At 39.1% G+C, this 18,782-nt stretch overlaps 2 protein-coding genes across 2 annotated transcripts; both read left to right on the plus strand.

Annotated features, from left to right (window-relative positions):
* Positions 1-5,564: 5,564 nt before the first annotated feature.
* On the plus strand, positions 5,565-7,688 carry LOC131797573 (uncharacterized). The gene is made up of 2 exons (XM_059115205.2): positions 5,565-6,035; positions 6,390-7,688. Exons 1-2 carry the CDS (start codon positions 5,565-5,567, stop codon positions 7,686-7,688), a joined length of 1,770 nt encoding a protein of 589 aa, XP_058971188.2.
* A 273-nt stretch (positions 7,689-7,961) lies between these two features.
* LOC136281926 (early endosome antigen 1-like) lies at positions 7,962-14,090 on the plus strand. Its single transcript, XM_066168964.1, has 2 exons — positions 7,962-9,186; positions 9,325-14,090. Exons 1-2 carry the CDS (start codon positions 7,962-7,964, stop codon positions 13,431-13,433), a joined length of 5,334 nt encoding a protein of 1,777 aa, XP_066025061.1. The 3' UTR covers positions 13,434-14,090.
* Positions 14,091-18,782: the final 4,692 nt, after the last annotated feature.

An 18,782-nucleotide genomic window follows, 5' to 3' on the forward strand; every position in this document is an offset into this window, starting at 1 on the left:
ACATACAACTAAAATCTTTATGAAAATAATCATGGTTTTAACAAAGAGCCAAAGATTATCTTCATTAAGGTCCAGTAAGCATGAAGTTCTATTAGGAGATGTGTCGATTGGAGGGAACCTTTTTTATGGAACAAATGATTAAATGTAACACCGCAAACTTGCCTTTTCTCTTTGCTTTGTGAGAGATAAAGTAACCAACAGTTAGATTTGCTTTCAGTTCCTATGTATGTGTGTAAAGCATTTTGCCAACAGGCTTTGTCTCCAATCGCCGCCTATGTCTCGTAGCCGGGGAGATCAAAGAGGAAAGCACGGCGAACCTACCCATCGCACCTCGCGCTCTTTCGTCTTGCTCAGCTGCATGGTACAGAGACAACTGGGGCGAGTTAGGTCTTTATAGGTAGGGGTAAGGCGTCGAGAGGGGGGAGAGGGGATGGGAAGCAGAGGCAAGCCAACTATTCAACTACGATAGAAGATGAGAGCGATTGGGATTGTAGGTTACGACATTTTGTGATGTAGAATTCGCCATTTCTACCGCAAAATTACTTTCGGTGGTTCACTCTGAGTCGCATCATACCTCTAACTATTTAGAAATCTTTCCAATTTTGGCTTTGCTCACACAATCTAACTCCACCAAATTTTAATGTTGTCTGGTCCTTCCCTTAGCAAAAGTACAAAAAGCAAAAGAACACTATCTGCAGTTTATGGCGAAAGTGGTGTATTTAGCAAACGAATCATCAAACCAATGTTTGTCGGATTTTGATGATTTTGAATACGCGCAACTCCGAATAAGCACCGCATCTGCAATGCGCAAATTCTACCACACGCTGCGACGCGTCATACAGTATACTAAATAAAAGATTTACTGCCTGTGACACTGTGACGCTTTTCACTTGCACAGGAAACCCATTCATGACAGTGGGAAGTAGAATGGAGAGGTTTTAAAACCAGTAACTTTCGGAAACAAAGGGATAGCTTCAGAGACGTTGCTGTTTCCTTTGTTATTTCAAATTGAAAATCTCAGGATTTCACGAGAAAAAGTAACTTCGTAACTAGGTAAACTTTAGGCAAATGAACCACTATAGGCCCGTTCAAGTTCTTTCTTCAGCTATGAATCGATCTTGGAAATACCAGTGACTCACTAATACAGGCACTTCACATGAAGATAATGTATGGACTGGCCCACGAACGAGATCTTTGAAATTCAGTGGGAGCATCGGACCGCGTAATCCATTCAGAGGTTTGGTGTTTGATTCCTCGTGGGGAACTCAGATGTTGTTTTCATTTCCCACGCTCCAACAAAGCAAATAGCCACTTTCTTCACAGCGTAGTTTGACGAGTTTGTGTTTTTGTTTACATTCGTCGCCAAACGGAATTGGTCTCCTTTACTCAATCTCTTCATTACGAAAAAATTAAGCGCAAAGCGTCAAGCTATCGTGAATGAACAATGACAGCCGCGTCGAGTCTTTTGGGACCGTGCCGTTTTGAAGTCACTGACAAACAACTGTTGCTATGAGAGACTATTGAAATATTGCTTTTTGTCAGTTAAGCCAAATTAGCGTCCCACAACAAAAAAATTAAATATATAGATATTTCGCTACTAATCAGCTGAGATTTTAAAACATTTTGACTGCACGAAACCAACTTGTTTAGCAAACAGTGGAGTTACGTAAATAGAAAACCGTTCGTTATGTTGCTTGCCACTACCTGAACGAGACACACATAGACACTGCAACTTTTTTATAGATGTCTCGCTCTTCACGCGTAGAATCTTTGGAAGAGACAAGCTTCTTGAGCTCGATCGAGAGGTCTGTGGATGCAGCGGATGCGACATTACACCATCTGGCCTCAGCTAAGGAAACGTTTGGTGACTTGGAGGCTGCTTATAGGACCTTCAAGCACGAGCTGGAAATAGTGAAAACTGAGCATGCTGCACAGGTGAGAAGTTTAAGTATGTAATTAATTTGATTACTTTGTTCAGTGATGTAACTTTTAAAATACCACCGAACAGAATTGCGCAGGAAAATATGTTATGTTTTCAGCGCAGATGGATTTTGACTGCTATTTTGTTCTAAAGATGTCCTGGAAGACATTTGTAATCCAAACTTCCTGTTTAATTTCAAGAAGTTGTCATTAAACAACTTTGATACTCAAGAAAGAAAAATTTTCCAACCTAGAACTAAGTACTATGCTGCAATATAGTTTTAAGTTCGATAGATGGTCTCAATGGCTAAACTGAGACCGTCTGCCCAGAGGACTTGAAATTCTTTCTATATAAATACCGCCAAAGGATGCCGAAAAACCAACGCTAAAAAGTCGAGAGGTCACTTATCACCGACTTAAGGTTGAGAAGAAGCCCCTAGAATTTTCCCTGCATCCTAGCTCAGTTGGTAGTGCCCAACTAGAATCTAGGGGCATGGGTCCGAATCCCATCGAAGTCTGAATTTTTTTTTATCCAGGTTTCTTTTCTGCAAAAGCTAAAATTCCAGCTCACCCTCTAGGATTATGGCTTTATTTTTTAAAGAAATTATTTTATTTAGTCCCGACAATGTCAAATCGTGAAAAAATGGTAAAACAAAGGCTTCGATTTACGTATGGCATAATTTACACTTTCCTTAAAGAATTGACCGCCGGCCTCCTTTGTTATCAGTCTGATATACGCATGTCTTGGTCTTTCTATATCACGAAAAGCATGCGGTTTTAGTTATCAAAGAATGGTTTTTAGTCTGTCGCATAAGTTGTGTTCGTCTCCACGGCAAAAGTTAACAAGAATTCTTCCAAAAATATAATTTGTTCCTCTAAGTTTTCATTTTTCCGTGTATTCTTCAGTGGGACGTGCCCAATTTCAGTTTGAGCGCGTATAATCTTTGTAATGGCTGTTTTGTTTCCCGTATTCAGTCGCCAATAACAAAGTTTAAAATTTTTTGATATGGTTGTTTTCACGTTACGTCGATAGATGCTCGTAAATCTTAGTCTTGCCTTCAACCGTCAGCAAGCTAAAGTACCCCTAGGTTTCTTTTGTACATTTTATCTCAAAGGAAATTTCTCAAAATCACAAGTAAACACGCAAAAGTTTTCAGTAATTATGCAATACCGTCTAACTTGTGTTTATGTTCGAAGAACCTTGTCCCCAGAGAGCAAGAATCCACTCGATTAAGGAATTGAGCCTGTCCATGGACATCAAGCGAATATGAATTTGCATAGTATTTAGTTTGTACACAAAGACGAGACGATCTAAAATGAGCAGTGCAGGAATTAACTCAAGTCAAGTTCGAAAGCCTTAAAGTCAACTACCTTCACCTTCCTTTGTTTTCGAAAGAGTTAAAATCGGTTTAACTTTACTTTAGCCACGTTCTATTGTTTATTCAAAATTGGCGTGTTTATTGTCGAAGATTACTTACTCCAGACTTAAGTTATACCAAAACAGACAAGAGATTTTAAATTGTGCGGAGAGACTATATCACAATTCATTGACAGCTCGTGTGTAAGTGTAGGAAATTGCATGAACGCTACTACATTTCGTAATTTAAAGGCCAGAGTGAATCTTAGTGAATTCCACAAATTAACAAGAATATTTAAAAACATTGCATCACTGCATTTTGACGCACGAAACACCGACATTGCAATACTTCCATACTCGTGCCCGATTAACACACAGACACTGAATACTCTCTTTACAAAGCCATCCATGTATTACATACTTGCACACGGGAAAAAGTCGATTTACCGTTGTGTTGGTCAGTCTGCGCTTACGCAGTGATATATCGTTTTCAGTTCTTTTACCAAGTTCGCAACGCTTGTTTCCCTACTCCTCTTTAGCATATGATGGATATTTAGCCTCAAAGTAATTTGAATTAAAGCTTAGACAAGGACGACAAGGGTCAATGATTATTGAAAGAGGGTCTCACTGAATAAAAAAACCACAACAAATAAAATTATTTTATTACGTCGTAGACAGTAGCCTTAACAACACAAACAACGCACACCGCTGAATTAAAGATAAACGCAAGACCACTATGCGGAATTATATCAGCCGAAATGCTATGCAAAAAATGAGGAACACCACATCACTGCAAGTTGTAGAGTGTCCCTCAATCTTACCAAGCAGATTGAGCAAAGGCGTCGAAAACTCAAACCATTGATAGAGTAAACAAACACTTTATTCCACGAATTTAAAAAGTTTTAAAACTTCCCGTGGTTACAAGAAGCTTCCATTAACAAGGCTAGATTAGGTTAGGTTTTGTTAAACAAAATCGATTCATAAACAATTCACTAAACCACTGCTTCCAATGTTCAGGATTTTCTGTCTAGAATGCGACGCACGTGCCGACTGTGATGCTCCACTAACGTCGAAACATCCATATCTAATATCTTAATACCCAATATCCTAGGGTCCTCTAAGGGCCTATTTACACGGTACGACTTTGTCGCATGCGACAAGCTTACGACAGGCTTACGACACGAATTGTTTCGTGTAAATCAAACCTACAACTCGCTTACGACTCTTAAGTCATGTCGTAGGCCTGTCGTAAGCTTGTCGCATGCGACAAAGTCGTGCCGTGTAAATAGGCCTTAAGACAATGTCAAAAATTCAATTCAAAATAGCGACCAAAAGGCTTTTAAACCATACTCCAAAGGGAAGATGAGTTGGCGGGAAAGTCAATAGGCCTGCAATGCGTATAAAAATAGGCATACAATGCGTATCTTCATTTGATTAATTTTTTTTTAATTTTACAACATGATACTTACATTAACTACATTAAGGTTCCCTTTAGGGGCCTTTCTACGTACATTGTGTTACACTACGTACATTGCGTTACACTACGTACATTGCGTTACTCTACTTACTTAGAGTATTCTTAAGATACAATTAATATTTATGCTACTTACATTGTTCTACTTACACTACGTACAGTGTGATAATGCACACATATTTAGAGGCACATCATTTACCCACAAAAAAAGAGAACCTTATTCACAAAAAATTAACAGTTACGAAAGACAAGAAGGCTAAATTGTGGGTGGGATAGATAAGAGTAAGAGCTTGAAAAAAAAAAACAAACAAAAGTACGGCGTTTAGCAAAAATTGATTTTCAAAGGCTTAAGATCAGCGTTTGGAGAGTAAAATATAGCCTGTGAGCAGGGTCACATTTGGAGCCCGCCCGCGAACTATATAGCAATTATTGTGCATGAAGTATTTTGTCCCAATTCTGTTGAAATTTCTTCTGTAAATCAGTCACGATAGATATTTGTTTTTCAATTTCTAAATTATATTTCAGCTGTTGCGCATATTCTCCGATAGATGGAGATTTGTTCTTAAATTTACAGCAATAAATATAATACCTTGCGAGGAGAAAACAATGGCTTACAAAAATATCATCTTTTCTTTCCTCTAAAACCTAAACATTCATCGATATCCAAAACGTGTGAGGCTGTTATCAAATGAAATGAAACGAAAAAACAATTAACCCTTCCCCAAAAGGTTTTCGTTACCGAACATTCCCAGAAAAGATAGATTAATGTTTCCTTGTCTGTTTTGCCTAAATAATTTAATTAATTTTGCTTAAATGGATAGGGCAAAGGGTGCCTCAGATGAAAAACTAAATCAGACACGAGCAGAATGCAAAAAATATCAAGAAGAACTGGTAACGATTAAGCACACTCTTGCGGAGAGAGACTGGGAGAAGGAGAATCTCGCGCACGAGGTGACCTCGTGTAAGAACACCGCTAATGTCTTACAAAAGGAAAAGGAGGAGTTGGAGGAGGAGTTGGAGAAAGAGTTTGCGAGTCTGCAGCAAGAGATGGCGTCCATGTCAACGGCAGTTATCCAAAGATCCACACTGGAGGATAATGAACAACTCCTTGCTGCGAAACAAGAAGCTGCCCACTGGGAGGAGAGTTACAACTGTTTACTGCAAGAGAAGGAAAACTTTCAGAATGATTTAGTGGAGATACAAGACAAACTCGCCAATATTCAGGCAGAATACGAGAGGTCACAGAGGGAACTGATGAGTTGCAGTAAAAATTACAAAATTAAGGCGAGTAAAATGTATTTTGTCTTGCGTTCTGCCACGACGCGTTAATTCCAATTGCAACATTAATCGTAGAGAAAAACGAATGTCCTGTCTTAGCAGAGTAGGAACTACGGGGAACCTCAGATGTAATTTCGGATGTCAATTAAGGATATTTTATGAAATTGTTTTTAAGAAAATGATCAAAATATATGCTTACGGAATATTTCAGTGGAATCACTTGAATAATTTTTCCAAAAAATTAGCAAAGTGCACTATGAAACTCCTCAAATAGTACGGTTCATTTTTGCAGTTCCAGTCCAATAATTCTGGGCATACTGTATGCTTTCGCAGTGACGTAACCTTTTATTCCTAACTCAGGTATCAAAACTGGAGATGCAGTTACAAAGCGCAACCAAACAGAGAGAAAATTTCAAGGCACAGCTAAGTGATTCGCGCGATGAACTACGCCAAAACAAAGATACACACTCTCTACTGCAGAAGAAACTCCTCGAGATACAACAACAAGCTGACAACGCTAAGGAACAATTTTCAGCTAAACAACGCCAAGTAGAAAAACTTGAAGTCGCCAACAAAGATCTCGTGTCTAGGATGGAAGATTTAAAGGAGGAGATGAAGAAACAGAGAATGTCTTTGGAATTGCATGCCACGCAAAAAAAAGGTGTTGAAACAGAGTTGAACTTGTCGCAGTCAAAAGTTACCGAGTTGGATACTGGTTTACAATCAGTAAAAACTGAAAAAGATGATCTCCAGAGACAGCTATTTGCTGTGTCAAGTAAGCTTACAACTACGGAAGAGACTAATAGGAAGATTCTTGAGAGAATGACAGAACTTGAAATGGAGAATTCGAAACTGCGCGATACTGTTTCGGAACTAGAATCAGAAATATTTGCTCAAGGAAGAAAAGTATCACAGTTGGGACCTAGTTATGCTCAGGCCCAAGATGATAACGAAAGGCTTAGTATTAAACTTGAAGAATCTTCAATTAAAATTAGTCAGCTGGAGTCCAGTTACGAAGGAGTAGTTAGCGAGAAAGATGGACTACGGGAAGAGCTCACTTTATCTGAACGACGAATTACTGAGACAAAGTCTCTATTACAGAAAACTGAAGATGTTTGCAACGCGTTAGAAGAGAAGATGGCAGCAATGAAAAGTCAGATGTTTAAGTGTGAAGGGCAAAGAGAAAGTCAGTCTAAACAGAAGGCAAACCTAAAAGCCGAGCTGGAGGAAGAGAGGTCCAAGGTCACAAAATTAAAAGCAGAGCTTGCAAGAATAAAAAGTCGTTATGATGAGTTTCAGAGAAACGCAGATCTAAAGCTAAAGGAGTCCGGCAACAAAGATAAAACTATCGAGAATTTGAGAGCCTCCGTGATGGCGCACGAGCTGAAGACAGAATCTCTACTCAGTGAGGTTACCAAACTCCAAGCACAGATTGAGATAACGGAAGAAGAGAAAAGAGAACTGCGAGAGGAGACTTTAGACGCGCAGAAAAGAGTCCGAGATGCGGCTGCCGAAAACCGACAGACGTCTGAAGAGAACGAAAAATTAAACCTTGAGGTTCAGTCGTTTTACGAAAGATTATCCGAGCTACAAGCCTCTTTCAACGCATGTGAGCGTGAAAAGTTCGATTTCCAACACCAAACCATGGCTTTACAGTAGAAGGTTAGTAGGCTGGAGGCTGAGATCGACGAATCTGTCAAGCAGCGCTCTGCGAGCGAAATACGAATCCAGGAATGCACTGCCACCCACAATGCTGTTAATCAAGAGATAAATTTACTTAAGAGTCAGCTGCTCGAGCAGCAGTCTGTCAACAATGACCTCCGCAAGGATATAGCAGAAAAAGACGCACTGTCCAAACAGCTTCAAGAGGAATTAAATGTGCTTAACGTCGACTCCGACGCTTGCCATAAAGAGCTGAAAAATGTGAAGAACATGCGGGAAATGAGTGAAAAGGAGAAGAAAATGTTACACAATGACCTTGTGAGTAAACAGGAGGGGTACTCAAGAGCACAGGCCCTTTATGAAGCAACGTTAAAACGTAAAGAGCAGCTAGAGGTAGAACTCAATACAGCACAGAACCAGATTGCGAGCATGGAATTGTCTTTGAAGAGGTCTGCAGCCGCTGACAAGGCTAGAGAACTGGATCACGAGCGATCGCGGGCAAGTGAGCTTGCCAAACAATTAGCAACATATAAAAGCAAAGTCAGCTCACTGGAGTCTCTGTCTGAGCTTACGAAGAACGACATTCAAGGCGTCCTCGACGAATTAGAAGAAGCAGAAAACAAAATGTCTGTTTTGAAGCAAGAGCTGGAAGAGACGGTGGCAAATAAAGAAGAACGGGAGCAAAAACTAAGCCTTTTGGAGAAACAGAACTCTGAGCTTGAACAAGAAGTTTTGATGTGTCGACAAATTAAAGAAAGATCAGAAGAAGAACTTCATCTTATGAGAACGAGGATCGCAAAATATGAATCACAAATCGAGACTATTCAAGATCAGAGAGCACAGCTCAAGGAACAACTTGATGCAAACAGCGCTAAGCTTGTTTGTGATAAAGATCAAATTATGCGACTGGAGAGCCAGGTTATCGAAGAAAAGAAGATTAAAGAAACCGTTAACAAAGAGATTGTCAGGAAAGAGCAACTCGCGGACGAACTTCAAGTGAAAATCAGATCTACAGAAGCAGAATTAGAGAAGGCAAAAAATGAACTTATTACCATAAAAGTGACAAATGAGGGGCTGAGAGCAGAGAAAAGCGAGTACGAAGGCAGGTTAACATCTTTCCGAGAGAAACTTCAACAACGTGAGACAGAAGTGTTTGCGCTTAGAGACTCAGTCATGAGGTTAGAGCAAGAACTAAGTAGTTCTAAATTAAGGACTTCGAGTTTAGAAGCCCGGATATCGAACCTTGAACTTGATAAAAATGACTACAAAACCCGATGGGAGGAGTCCCAAAGCGGACTTGCAAGGCTAAAGACGGATTTAAAGGTTTGTCACAGCCAGATCCAAGATAAGGAGAGATCGTGTGAAACTTTACTCTTAGAGTTAAAGGAAAAAGAGGCTGCTTTAGAAAAGGCTATGAATGACAAAATCATTATGGAAACGGCCGTATCAGCATTGCAACAGGACTTGGATATCATGAAAGCTAATTATGAAAGAAGTCAGTCCAGAGCGAAAAGTCTCGAGGATAGCTTAGATGAGGCTAACACTAGCATCTCTAAACTGGAGTAAAGCAGTTTCTTGAGTGAAAATGGAGAACTTGAGAAGTCTTCTGATGAGAAGTTATTGGAAACTGAAGCGTTATATCGGCAAAGTCAAGATAGAGAAAGTTCACTGCGAAAGAAAATTGATGACTACAAGATTAAGATTAAAAGACTCGAGGCTGAGAATAGAAATACTCAACAGGAAAGTATGGAACACAACCGCGAGATCAGCCTCCTTCAGAGAAGAACACAAGAGTATGAGCTGAAAATCGAGAAATTCGAACAAGAGAAGAGAGCTTTGAAAGAAGAGCTGATTGGGCAGCATGGGAAATTGTCCGATCTGGAAGTGAAATATGAATATGAGATCCGTGAGAAGGACTCAGTCAAACGCCAACTTGAAAATGCACTTCAAAGAGTATCAGCGAGCCGAGAAGAGTTTTTAGAAAACGATAAACAACTTATAGAGCAAAGAATCGGAGCAGACACCATAAAGAAAGAGATGGACGAGAAGGTTCTCATGATCGACCAACTGAAAGCTAGCAAACTCTACTTAGAGGAAAGCATCCAGAGTTTAAAACAAACTTTAGCTGCATCTCGAGAAGAATGCAAAAGAATGAAGGTTGAGAGGGACCGCTTACAACAGGAAATTTTGACCCTTGAAGCGTCCAACACAGAATACGAAACACGAATCCAAAAGCAAGCCCATGAAAGAGATCGAGTAAAACTCGAGCATCAGTCTGCTTTGTCGAAGATAGCGTCACTGGAACATCACGTAATGGAACAAAATAGAGAGACTGAATCACTTTGTGGAAAGGTGGAAGAATGGAAGAACAATTCATTGATACATCAAGAAAGTAAAGTGACAGCAGAGGAGCACATTGCGGATCTAGAGGCCAACATAGATCGACTTAAGACCGAGGCCATCAAGAAAGATGCAGATACAAGAGAGCTTCACGGAAGGTATGTTAAACTGGAAATCGAAACTGATGCTCTGAGGAAGAAACTATACAGGTTCGAAACGGAGAATGGTGGGCTGGCTGAACAAAGCAGAAGTCTTGAGGCTCGGAAGAAGTCTTTATCACGACGTGAGGCTGATGAAAGTGCAAGTTCTGTTTTACAAGAAAAAGTTTCAAATCTTGAAACAGAGATCAAGATGCAAAAAAGGAAAATTGTCGATTTGGAAGCCAGCAGCCGAGAATATGTTGCAAAAGAAGGGGAACTGCAAGAAAGTTTGTACGCAGCTCGTGACAAAGTTTCAAAGTGGGAATCGAAATACAGCGTGGTCGTAGCGAGAAAAAACGAGATAGAACAAGACCTCATTGCACTGCAAAAAGAATTCACTCCGTTAAAGGATGATCATCGTCATTCTGTTGTCCAGTTGGAAACTGTTCATGGCGAAATGCAAGAGGCTAAAAACAAGGTCTTAAAATTGGAAATGGAGGTAAATTCAGCTGATAATATGCGAAGGCAGTTAGAGCTTAGAGTTCAAGAGTACATAGAAAAGCTCAAAAACAGAGACAATGAGCTGTTAACAGCTCAGCGCGGTTTGCAAGAGGCCCGATTGCTTCTTGAACACAGAGGCGTGACAAGGGAAGAAAATGGATACAGCTCGGCAAATGACAACCAAAAGCTTCAAAAGGATGTTTTCGCGCTCCAGCAGGAGTTAAATAGCACACAGGGTTTATTGACATCAGCAATTAGGGAAAAAGATGAATCCTGCAAAGAAGTGTTTAACCTAAAGAGAGTTGTCACAGAGCTGCAAGGAAAACTGGAAGCATCACAACAGGAGATTCTAGAACTCCAAACTAGCGTCACTGGTTACCAGAGAAAAATGACAACGTCTGATGAAGGATTCCAGAAGGCACTTCTTGAGCAATTGACGATCAAGACCCAGCTGGATGAGGCCAACAAAAAGGTTGCTTATAACAAAGAGGAATTCTATGAAACGCAGAGGGAGCTTTCCAGCCTTAGAGGTTTGGTTGAAAATTACAAAAAGGAGCTGGCGAATAAAGATAGCTTCTACAGACAGCAAGGCACGAAAGTAAGGCTCCTGGAAGAAGAATTACGATCGTTCAAGCTAAGGATCGCTAATGGAAGTAATGATTATCACACTATGAATCAAGAGTTAGCAAAACTGAGACTCAAGCTCGATGAGAAAGATAACTGCATTTTAAGTTCAGAAGAAAACGTGAAGCGGCTTATTCAAGAAAACAGCAAGCTCCGTTTCGAAATATCTGACGTTCAGGCTCTTGAAACAAAGCAAAGGCACGATTACAACGAGTCAAGGCATAAGACGGAATGCCTTCAAGAAGAAATTATATCGTTGCGTGAGAAGATGTCGTACTTGGAAGCGCAGAGCTCTACTAAAGAAGAAGAACTTCAAGACTGCAGAAAAGAATCGCTTATGTTAAAGAGGACTAACTTTGAAATCAAGTCCCGTTATGAATCACTTCAGAGACAAACACAACAATTACAAGAGGAGTTGTCGGTGTCAAAAGCTAAGCTTAGCATTGTCGAACAAGATGAAACCAAGAACAGTTCACACATTTTTTTTTCAAGTGGGACAATGAAGGATGGACCCATAGGAGAAAACACAACCCATTTGGTTTGGAGAATTGAAGAAAGTACACGTGAAATTTCTCTATTGGAAAGGAAAGTACTAGATCTTGAAGCTAAGTTAGCTGCAGTAAGTCAAGAGAAAGAGAGGCTAGAGTGTGAAGTGATTTGGAGGGCGAAAAGGATTGACGATCTCGAAGGACGGGTATTAAAGGATGCTAAGCATGAAGCAAATACAAATGATATTGAACTAAAATTGAATGCACTTGAACATGATCTTAATGCTGCCAAAAATACAATCGCACGGTTACAAAATGAGCGAGACGCATACGAGAAGAAAATAAAAACAAGTGATGAAAAGGTCATCTCAGCTGAACATAAAGTACTTCAAATGGAATCAGCTTATCGTTTGAGTCAGGAGAGATTCGACTCAGAGCACAAGAAGTTTCTGGAGGCCCAAAGGAGGCTATCTGTACAAGCAACCTCTGTAGGCACTTCAAAATTGGAATCTTTAGACAATGAGCTTCAAGTACAGCTTCGGAAAGAGAATGAAATGAAGAGATTGATAGATGAGGCCAAAAAGAGAAATGACACTTTAACTGCTGAACTTGTCAGTAACGGAAACGACGGAAGAAATTCTGATGCACTATCTAGAGAAAGGGTGCTTGCTTGCAGTCTTCAAAATGAAAACGACTTACTCAAGAAAGAATTATCACAATACATGGATAGCTACCATCGAGCGTACAAAGAAAAACAAAAACTTGCAACTGAATTCCACGACCTCCAGCTTCAAATGTCTCGCTGGGAAACAAGTTACCATGGAATAAAACGAGAGAAAGACGATCTTTATTTCCAGCTTACTGAGTTACAAAAGCGGTTTGATCAGTTACAAGAATCGTCACAAACTGAGAAGCAGGTTATTCGATACGTTGGCTCTACCGGTGTCACTGATCAGAATATAGGTATACAAAAGCTTAAGGACGAGAAAGGTAGACTCTCTGGCGAGGTAGCTTCCTTAAATCTGCTGCTTTCATCTTATAAAGAAAAACTCGATTCGCTTCACTCGGAAAAAGTGCAGCTCCATGCTAACCTTGAAGACTCCAAGAGGAAGGTATTCAATCTCGAACAAGCTAACCACACCCTCACCACAGAGAAGCGTCGACTGGAGCACCAGGTTTCCATGACACCTGAGATAAACAATAATCGGTCGGAAGAATTGGATAGGAGTTTGCAGTCAGAAAGATTCCAGGAGTGTATCTACGAACTAGAAAAGGAGACAAGAAAGTTGAAAGCAGAAAATGACTATCATCAGAAGATTATGGAGAAGAAAGACGCAAACTTGAGTGAACTTCGCTCGCAAATATTATCCTGGCAGAAAGAGGTAGAGAAACTGGAGAAAGAATTGTTCGTGGCTAAAGAAGCGTATGAGAAGTCCGACAGACGAATGAGAGAAATATTCAGTTCTCAACACGAGCCCCTGACGGTTGAAGATCTTCGAGGCCTAGTCAGCGCCTCACCAATTCTAAGCATGCGCAGCATATCGGTGACCGAACAAAGCATTTCAGGGAGAAATTTGACTGGAGACCGCAGCATAAGCTTAAGTAACATTTATCCCCTAGATAGCTTTAGCAGTTCAATTCACTTTTAAGTTAGTTATCCGGCCGTAACCAACCTTGAGATTCTGGGTCATTTCAAGGTTTTTTAAAATTTTTTTCAAACTTTCCGATGAATATTTGCGCCAAAGGAACTGGCAAAGACGTTCTCTAGTACCGGAAAAATCTTTAAGGTCACTATTAGACAGAGAGAAAGTGCGTAGCAGTTTCTGAATTTGATAAGGTAGGTTTGGATTGTATTGCAGGTTTTAGTTCTCATCACTCTGCAATTGGTTAAGGAAAACCATAAGCACGCTTTTATGAAATCACGTGCAAAACTGGAACCAATCGGGAGCCTTAGTCACTTGCATTTTCCTGTCCCTTAGGTGATTTCATTATTTAACTCTGAGTTCTTATGAACTCCCTGTGATATTTTGTTTTGTTCCAATTGGCTGATGCGATTTCTTCGGCTTCGTTTCTTCAAAAGTCAATCGAAATCCCCCCTAAAAGTTATTCAATTTAATTTCGTGATTCAGTCTCGTTAGCCAAGCTTCTTGTTCTTCTATGCCAAGAGTTGGCAACAGACTTAAACTCCCAGACACGTTTCCCATTTTTCACATCCCAGCGTGAGAAAAAAGTCCCTGTTCCTCAGTTAAGATTCATTCCCTAAAAATGCATCTATCATTTATGAGAAAAACACATCTGAAGTTTCCCTTTTCTAGGTAAGTTTTCATTAACATTTTGTTAAATCACCTCGAAGTGATTAAAAATAAAGAACATTTTAAACTAAAAGGAATGTTTTTTCCATGGAATTGTTACCCTATCGGAGAAAATCTAGAGTTTCTAACGCTGAGCAAAAGGCACCAAGATTCCCCATCGGGAAGGGACCATCTCCCTACTGCTTCCAATTGCAATAAGAAAAACTAGCTCCAAAGTTAGGACTAAAAGATTTTCATATTTCGCGGCGTCAGTCAAGGGGAAAAATAGTTATAACCCTTAAAAATCGTATTTATTCAGTTAGTTGCAAGGTGCCTGTTTCACTTTGAAAGACCAACATGAAAATCTTTCATAGCTACTATGATTTTCTTGAAGAAGTGAGGGCCGTTATTGATCGTCCGTTCAACGTCCGGCCGCGTGATCTGGTACCAACACGAAAATAAAAATTTCTTTCACTCAGAAAAAGAAATGAAACCGATAAGGTTTATCTCAGCCCTATGTGTTAAATTTTCCAGTAGTCTTCATCTACATTAGTTGGGACTCTCCCGATTTTCATAGTCTTCAGTCCTTAGGATTGAGTTCAGAATGGTGTTTTAAAAAAACCTTCCACTCCGCTTTGAGAATGCTATAGAATTCAACATCTCTGGTCGAATGGAAAACTCCCGGAAACATGATCGTCCTAAGAGATGGATGAGCCGTCAGTTGTGACAATGATCACAAGACACTTGAAAAGTACACATTGTCATATAAGCTATACTTCCTAGCTTTTTTCGGTGCGTAACGTTCTATAGATGACCTTATGTCACGTAACGAATTTTGTCGGCACGTGTAAGCTTAGTAGCCACGCCTTTTATTTACAAAACTCACCGGAAATTGTTTATTTTGAGCGTGACACCGCGGGTTTTCCTCAAAATGGACAGAAAATGTCACATTTTCTCGAAAAAGAAGTTTAAAAGATTGTCACAGCACCTGGAGTATTTCAGCAGAAGTTTGAAATTTCAACCAATCCAAATACAGTTGACATAAGGAACCTTGAAGTCTTATTGTGCTTGTACAGGAAAACCGTGCTATAGCTTGAATGGCGATGGTGACTAATGCTCAAGGATTCTATCTTGTGCAGGTACTAACCAACTAGAGGTGAATTCCTCAACATTCTAATTTTTCTTCGTTTCTCAACAGCTGAGTGCTTTGTTGTCAGTGAGGCTGACAGTCAGTGACCTCATACAAACCTTACTTTTATCCAAGAGGCCATTTTGTATATATTGAAATTCAAACTTGGCTCCGAGGTTTGGGAGAATAAATCAGAGGAAATCAAATCGAGGTTGAGGGGTGAATAAATAGTTTCTTTTGTTTTGTTCCCCCTAGCCTCAGAGTCATGCTAGAATTTTAACCCTTTAACTCCCAAGGTCTGATTTTTGATTCTCCCTTCTAGCTACTAAACAATTTCTTGTTAATAAGTTATGAGAATTTGGTGTTAGATCAAGATAACAACTTAAACCTGATAATTTTGAGTATTCTCATTACCTGTTTACTGGATATTGTATGGATTTTATAGGGAGAAGTTACATGTTAATCACTTCTACAAGTTAAAGGGTTAATTTATTGAAATTGGCCTATTACATGTACTCTTCAATCTTTCTAACTTATGTCTTGCCTTTATTCCAAAAGGTCTTCCCCAGTCTCACTCCAGTTTGACCCTTTAATCTCATAGATCTGTTAATTGGTTTTCTCCACCATTACATTGTAAATGAGTGATGAGAATTTGGTGTTATAACAAGACAACAACCTTTACTTGATAAGGTCCATTGCTCTCATAACCTGTTTGCTGGATAATGTATGGATATTATAGGGAGAAGCTACATGTTGATCACTTCTGGGAGATGGGGTTTAAAGCTCAGAAATTAACACAGGACTGTCAAATGGACTGTTTTTTTTTGGCACCTTTCATCAGTCATCCTATAGAGGAAAGGGATGTGGGCAGACTTAGCTATCTGTAGAGAATTCATTAGGAGATTTACCCCCATACCCATGGTGAGGGGAGAGAAGTGAAGGAATGGGGGCTGCTTTGGCTGGTTAATTTTTATCACTGCTGGAAAACACCTGTTCAGCACAATTAATACCCCCACATCATACATAGGATATCATTACTTGTTTTGATTTCATCAATGTCTGACGGTGAGACATTTTTTGAAATACCCATGAAGAATGTTGTCAGAATTCCTTGGGGTCAATGTCTTTACAACAGATTAAAACAGTGTAAATTATGATGAAAAGATAATGATTATAATTTGAATAATTTTTTATTTCAGAATTTTAGACCAGTTCTTTGTTATCATTTAATCTGCCTGAGGACAAAAAATGTGTTCCATTTTTTATTTCATTTGAGCACAGATAAAATAACCTCTAAGGTAAGGGTCATTTTGACATCCATCTTAACCATTTAAGTTCCAAGATCTCCTTGTCAATTCTCCTATTTTAGCTACTATACATTTCCTTGTAAATTAGTTACAAGAATTTGGTGTTGGATTAAAATAGTAACTCCTGCCCGAGAAATTTGAGTATTCTCATTACCTATTTGCTGTGTAATGTGTAAATATGACTGGGAGAAGTTACGTGTTAATCACTTCTGGGAGTCAAAGGGTTAAAGGGAGTTTACTAAGTTGTGACTGTTTTAGCTACCATATAGCAGAAGAAAAATCATTATAATGACTAACTTTGCGGCTTAAAAGTTTAAATAATGGAGAATGTTATTATGTTTTTATGACTCACCATTTATGGTCAAAAGTTGAAGTGACGCAAAGTGACAAAGTATAAAATATGTGATGTTGCTCAAAATGTTGTAATATTCGGTTTTCCCAATTCTTTCTGGCGACTAAAATTTTACTTCTGGTTACCATACTGTGACTTTCAGTTGCCAAATAATGACAACGGACAAAGTTTCGCTTGGAGCCTTGAAGGCATGAATACCAGACAGCATGAGCAAAAGAATGCTTTCACTTTCTATATGAACTCACCTTCCAAGGTATGTTGACTAGACCCATATTGAAGGGGGTAAGTTTCTAAAGAAACTGTGGTGCTGCATCAATAGGAGGTATAACAGGGTAATTTAGTGTTATCAACTGAGTTTATAACCTAAATTGGCCACTGTAAAGAGTTTGTATAAGAGGTCACTCTTATGAAGGGCTCAGGGCTCCCCAAGACACTAGTTTTTTGCAGTTTGTCTTGTGATCTTACTTTATTTCATTAAATCCTTCAAATCTTGACCCTCCAAAAGTTGTTACACACATTAAGTCTTGAGCCATCTTATGTCAGTTGTATTGTTATGGACATTTGAGAGGAAACAGCATAGCCTATTGGTGTGCATATACAAGGCCCTAAGTTAAGATGTTCAGTTTTTTGTCACTCAGTGCCACAGGAATCAGGCTAAGCTTGATTTGTAATGTGCCATTAGGTTCATGTGGCTTGTATTTTAACCTGACAATATTTGGTGGCTTACTGTTTTGCATGCAAAACTAAACTGTTTGGGAGTATCTCATAATATACTCTGAGTCAATCAAAATGCCAACATTTTGCCTAGAAAAATTTTAATTTTCAGGCTGTAATTCATGTACATTGTAAAATAAAGGACACACATGTTCATTGACTTTTTAAGTTTTCAAACCTTTTTTTCAAGAGTTACCATTTAAAAGAATCATCACAGAGCCACTATGTTACTGATGTCTTTCTTGGTGCTTGCAAATTCCAAGGTGAAATAGTTGTCAATGGTATTTTACTATCATTTACTGACTGGATCAAATTAAACTTGGGTGACTCAAGAGCTCTTGACCCTTTAACTTCCAGATCAAATTTGTAATTCTTCTTACTGTCAACCATACAATTCTAATGATGTTAGTTCAGAGAATTTAGTATTGGATCAACTTATTATCCCCAAATTGATATTTTTCTTTATTCTTATGACTTATCTGGTAGATATTGTATTGATATTGTAGGGAGAAATTCTGTCTTGTTCACTCATGGGAGTTAAAGGATTAAAGCTAAGTGCCTTAGCATGCAAAAAGAGGTGTTACAGTTTCTTTGAGTCGTTCAGACAGGGTTCTGAATCAAAGGAACCAGAAAGTGTCTGTAAACAGTGCCTTCAGTCCTGGAAGAAAAAGTGTTTTTTGGTCTGAGTCTGGGCAAACTCACTTTCACAGCAATGTTTTTGTGGTTGTTTGCAATAGCCATCTTCTTTAAGGTGATTAAACTCTTCATAGAACCACCAAGCATGGGAAGGTTAAGGAATTAGACTGCCCTTTCAGCAAGATCTTTCATTCAGAGGTCATTTCATCTCTCCCTGGATGATTCCTTCTGTAAGGAGTATTACACCTGAACATTCAGAGTCCCTGTTAAAATCCTGATTAGTTGAAACTGATTGTAATTTTGAAGAGGAAAGAAATACCAGAGCAACACCTTATTGATGTACCTCTATAAATTTTTAAAGGTTAGATTTACTATTGGAACATTCTCTATGGTCACACTGTTTGTGGGTCATAAGAGGGCAAAATGAAAGGTGGCTATTTATTTTTGGTTTATTTTTGTCTTTTTTTTAAGTGCTTTTGTTTCATTTTGAAACCCAGATCACTGCTCCAAACATGTCCAACTGATATTTGACCCTTTAACTCCCATGAGTGACCAAGACAGAATTCCTC

This window comes from Pocillopora verrucosa, chromosome 6, assembly GCF_036669915.1.
Source record: "Pocillopora verrucosa isolate sample1 chromosome 6, ASM3666991v2, whole genome shotgun sequence".
NCBI classification, from domain to species: domain Eukaryota; kingdom Metazoa; phylum Cnidaria; class Anthozoa; order Scleractinia; family Pocilloporidae; genus Pocillopora; species Pocillopora verrucosa.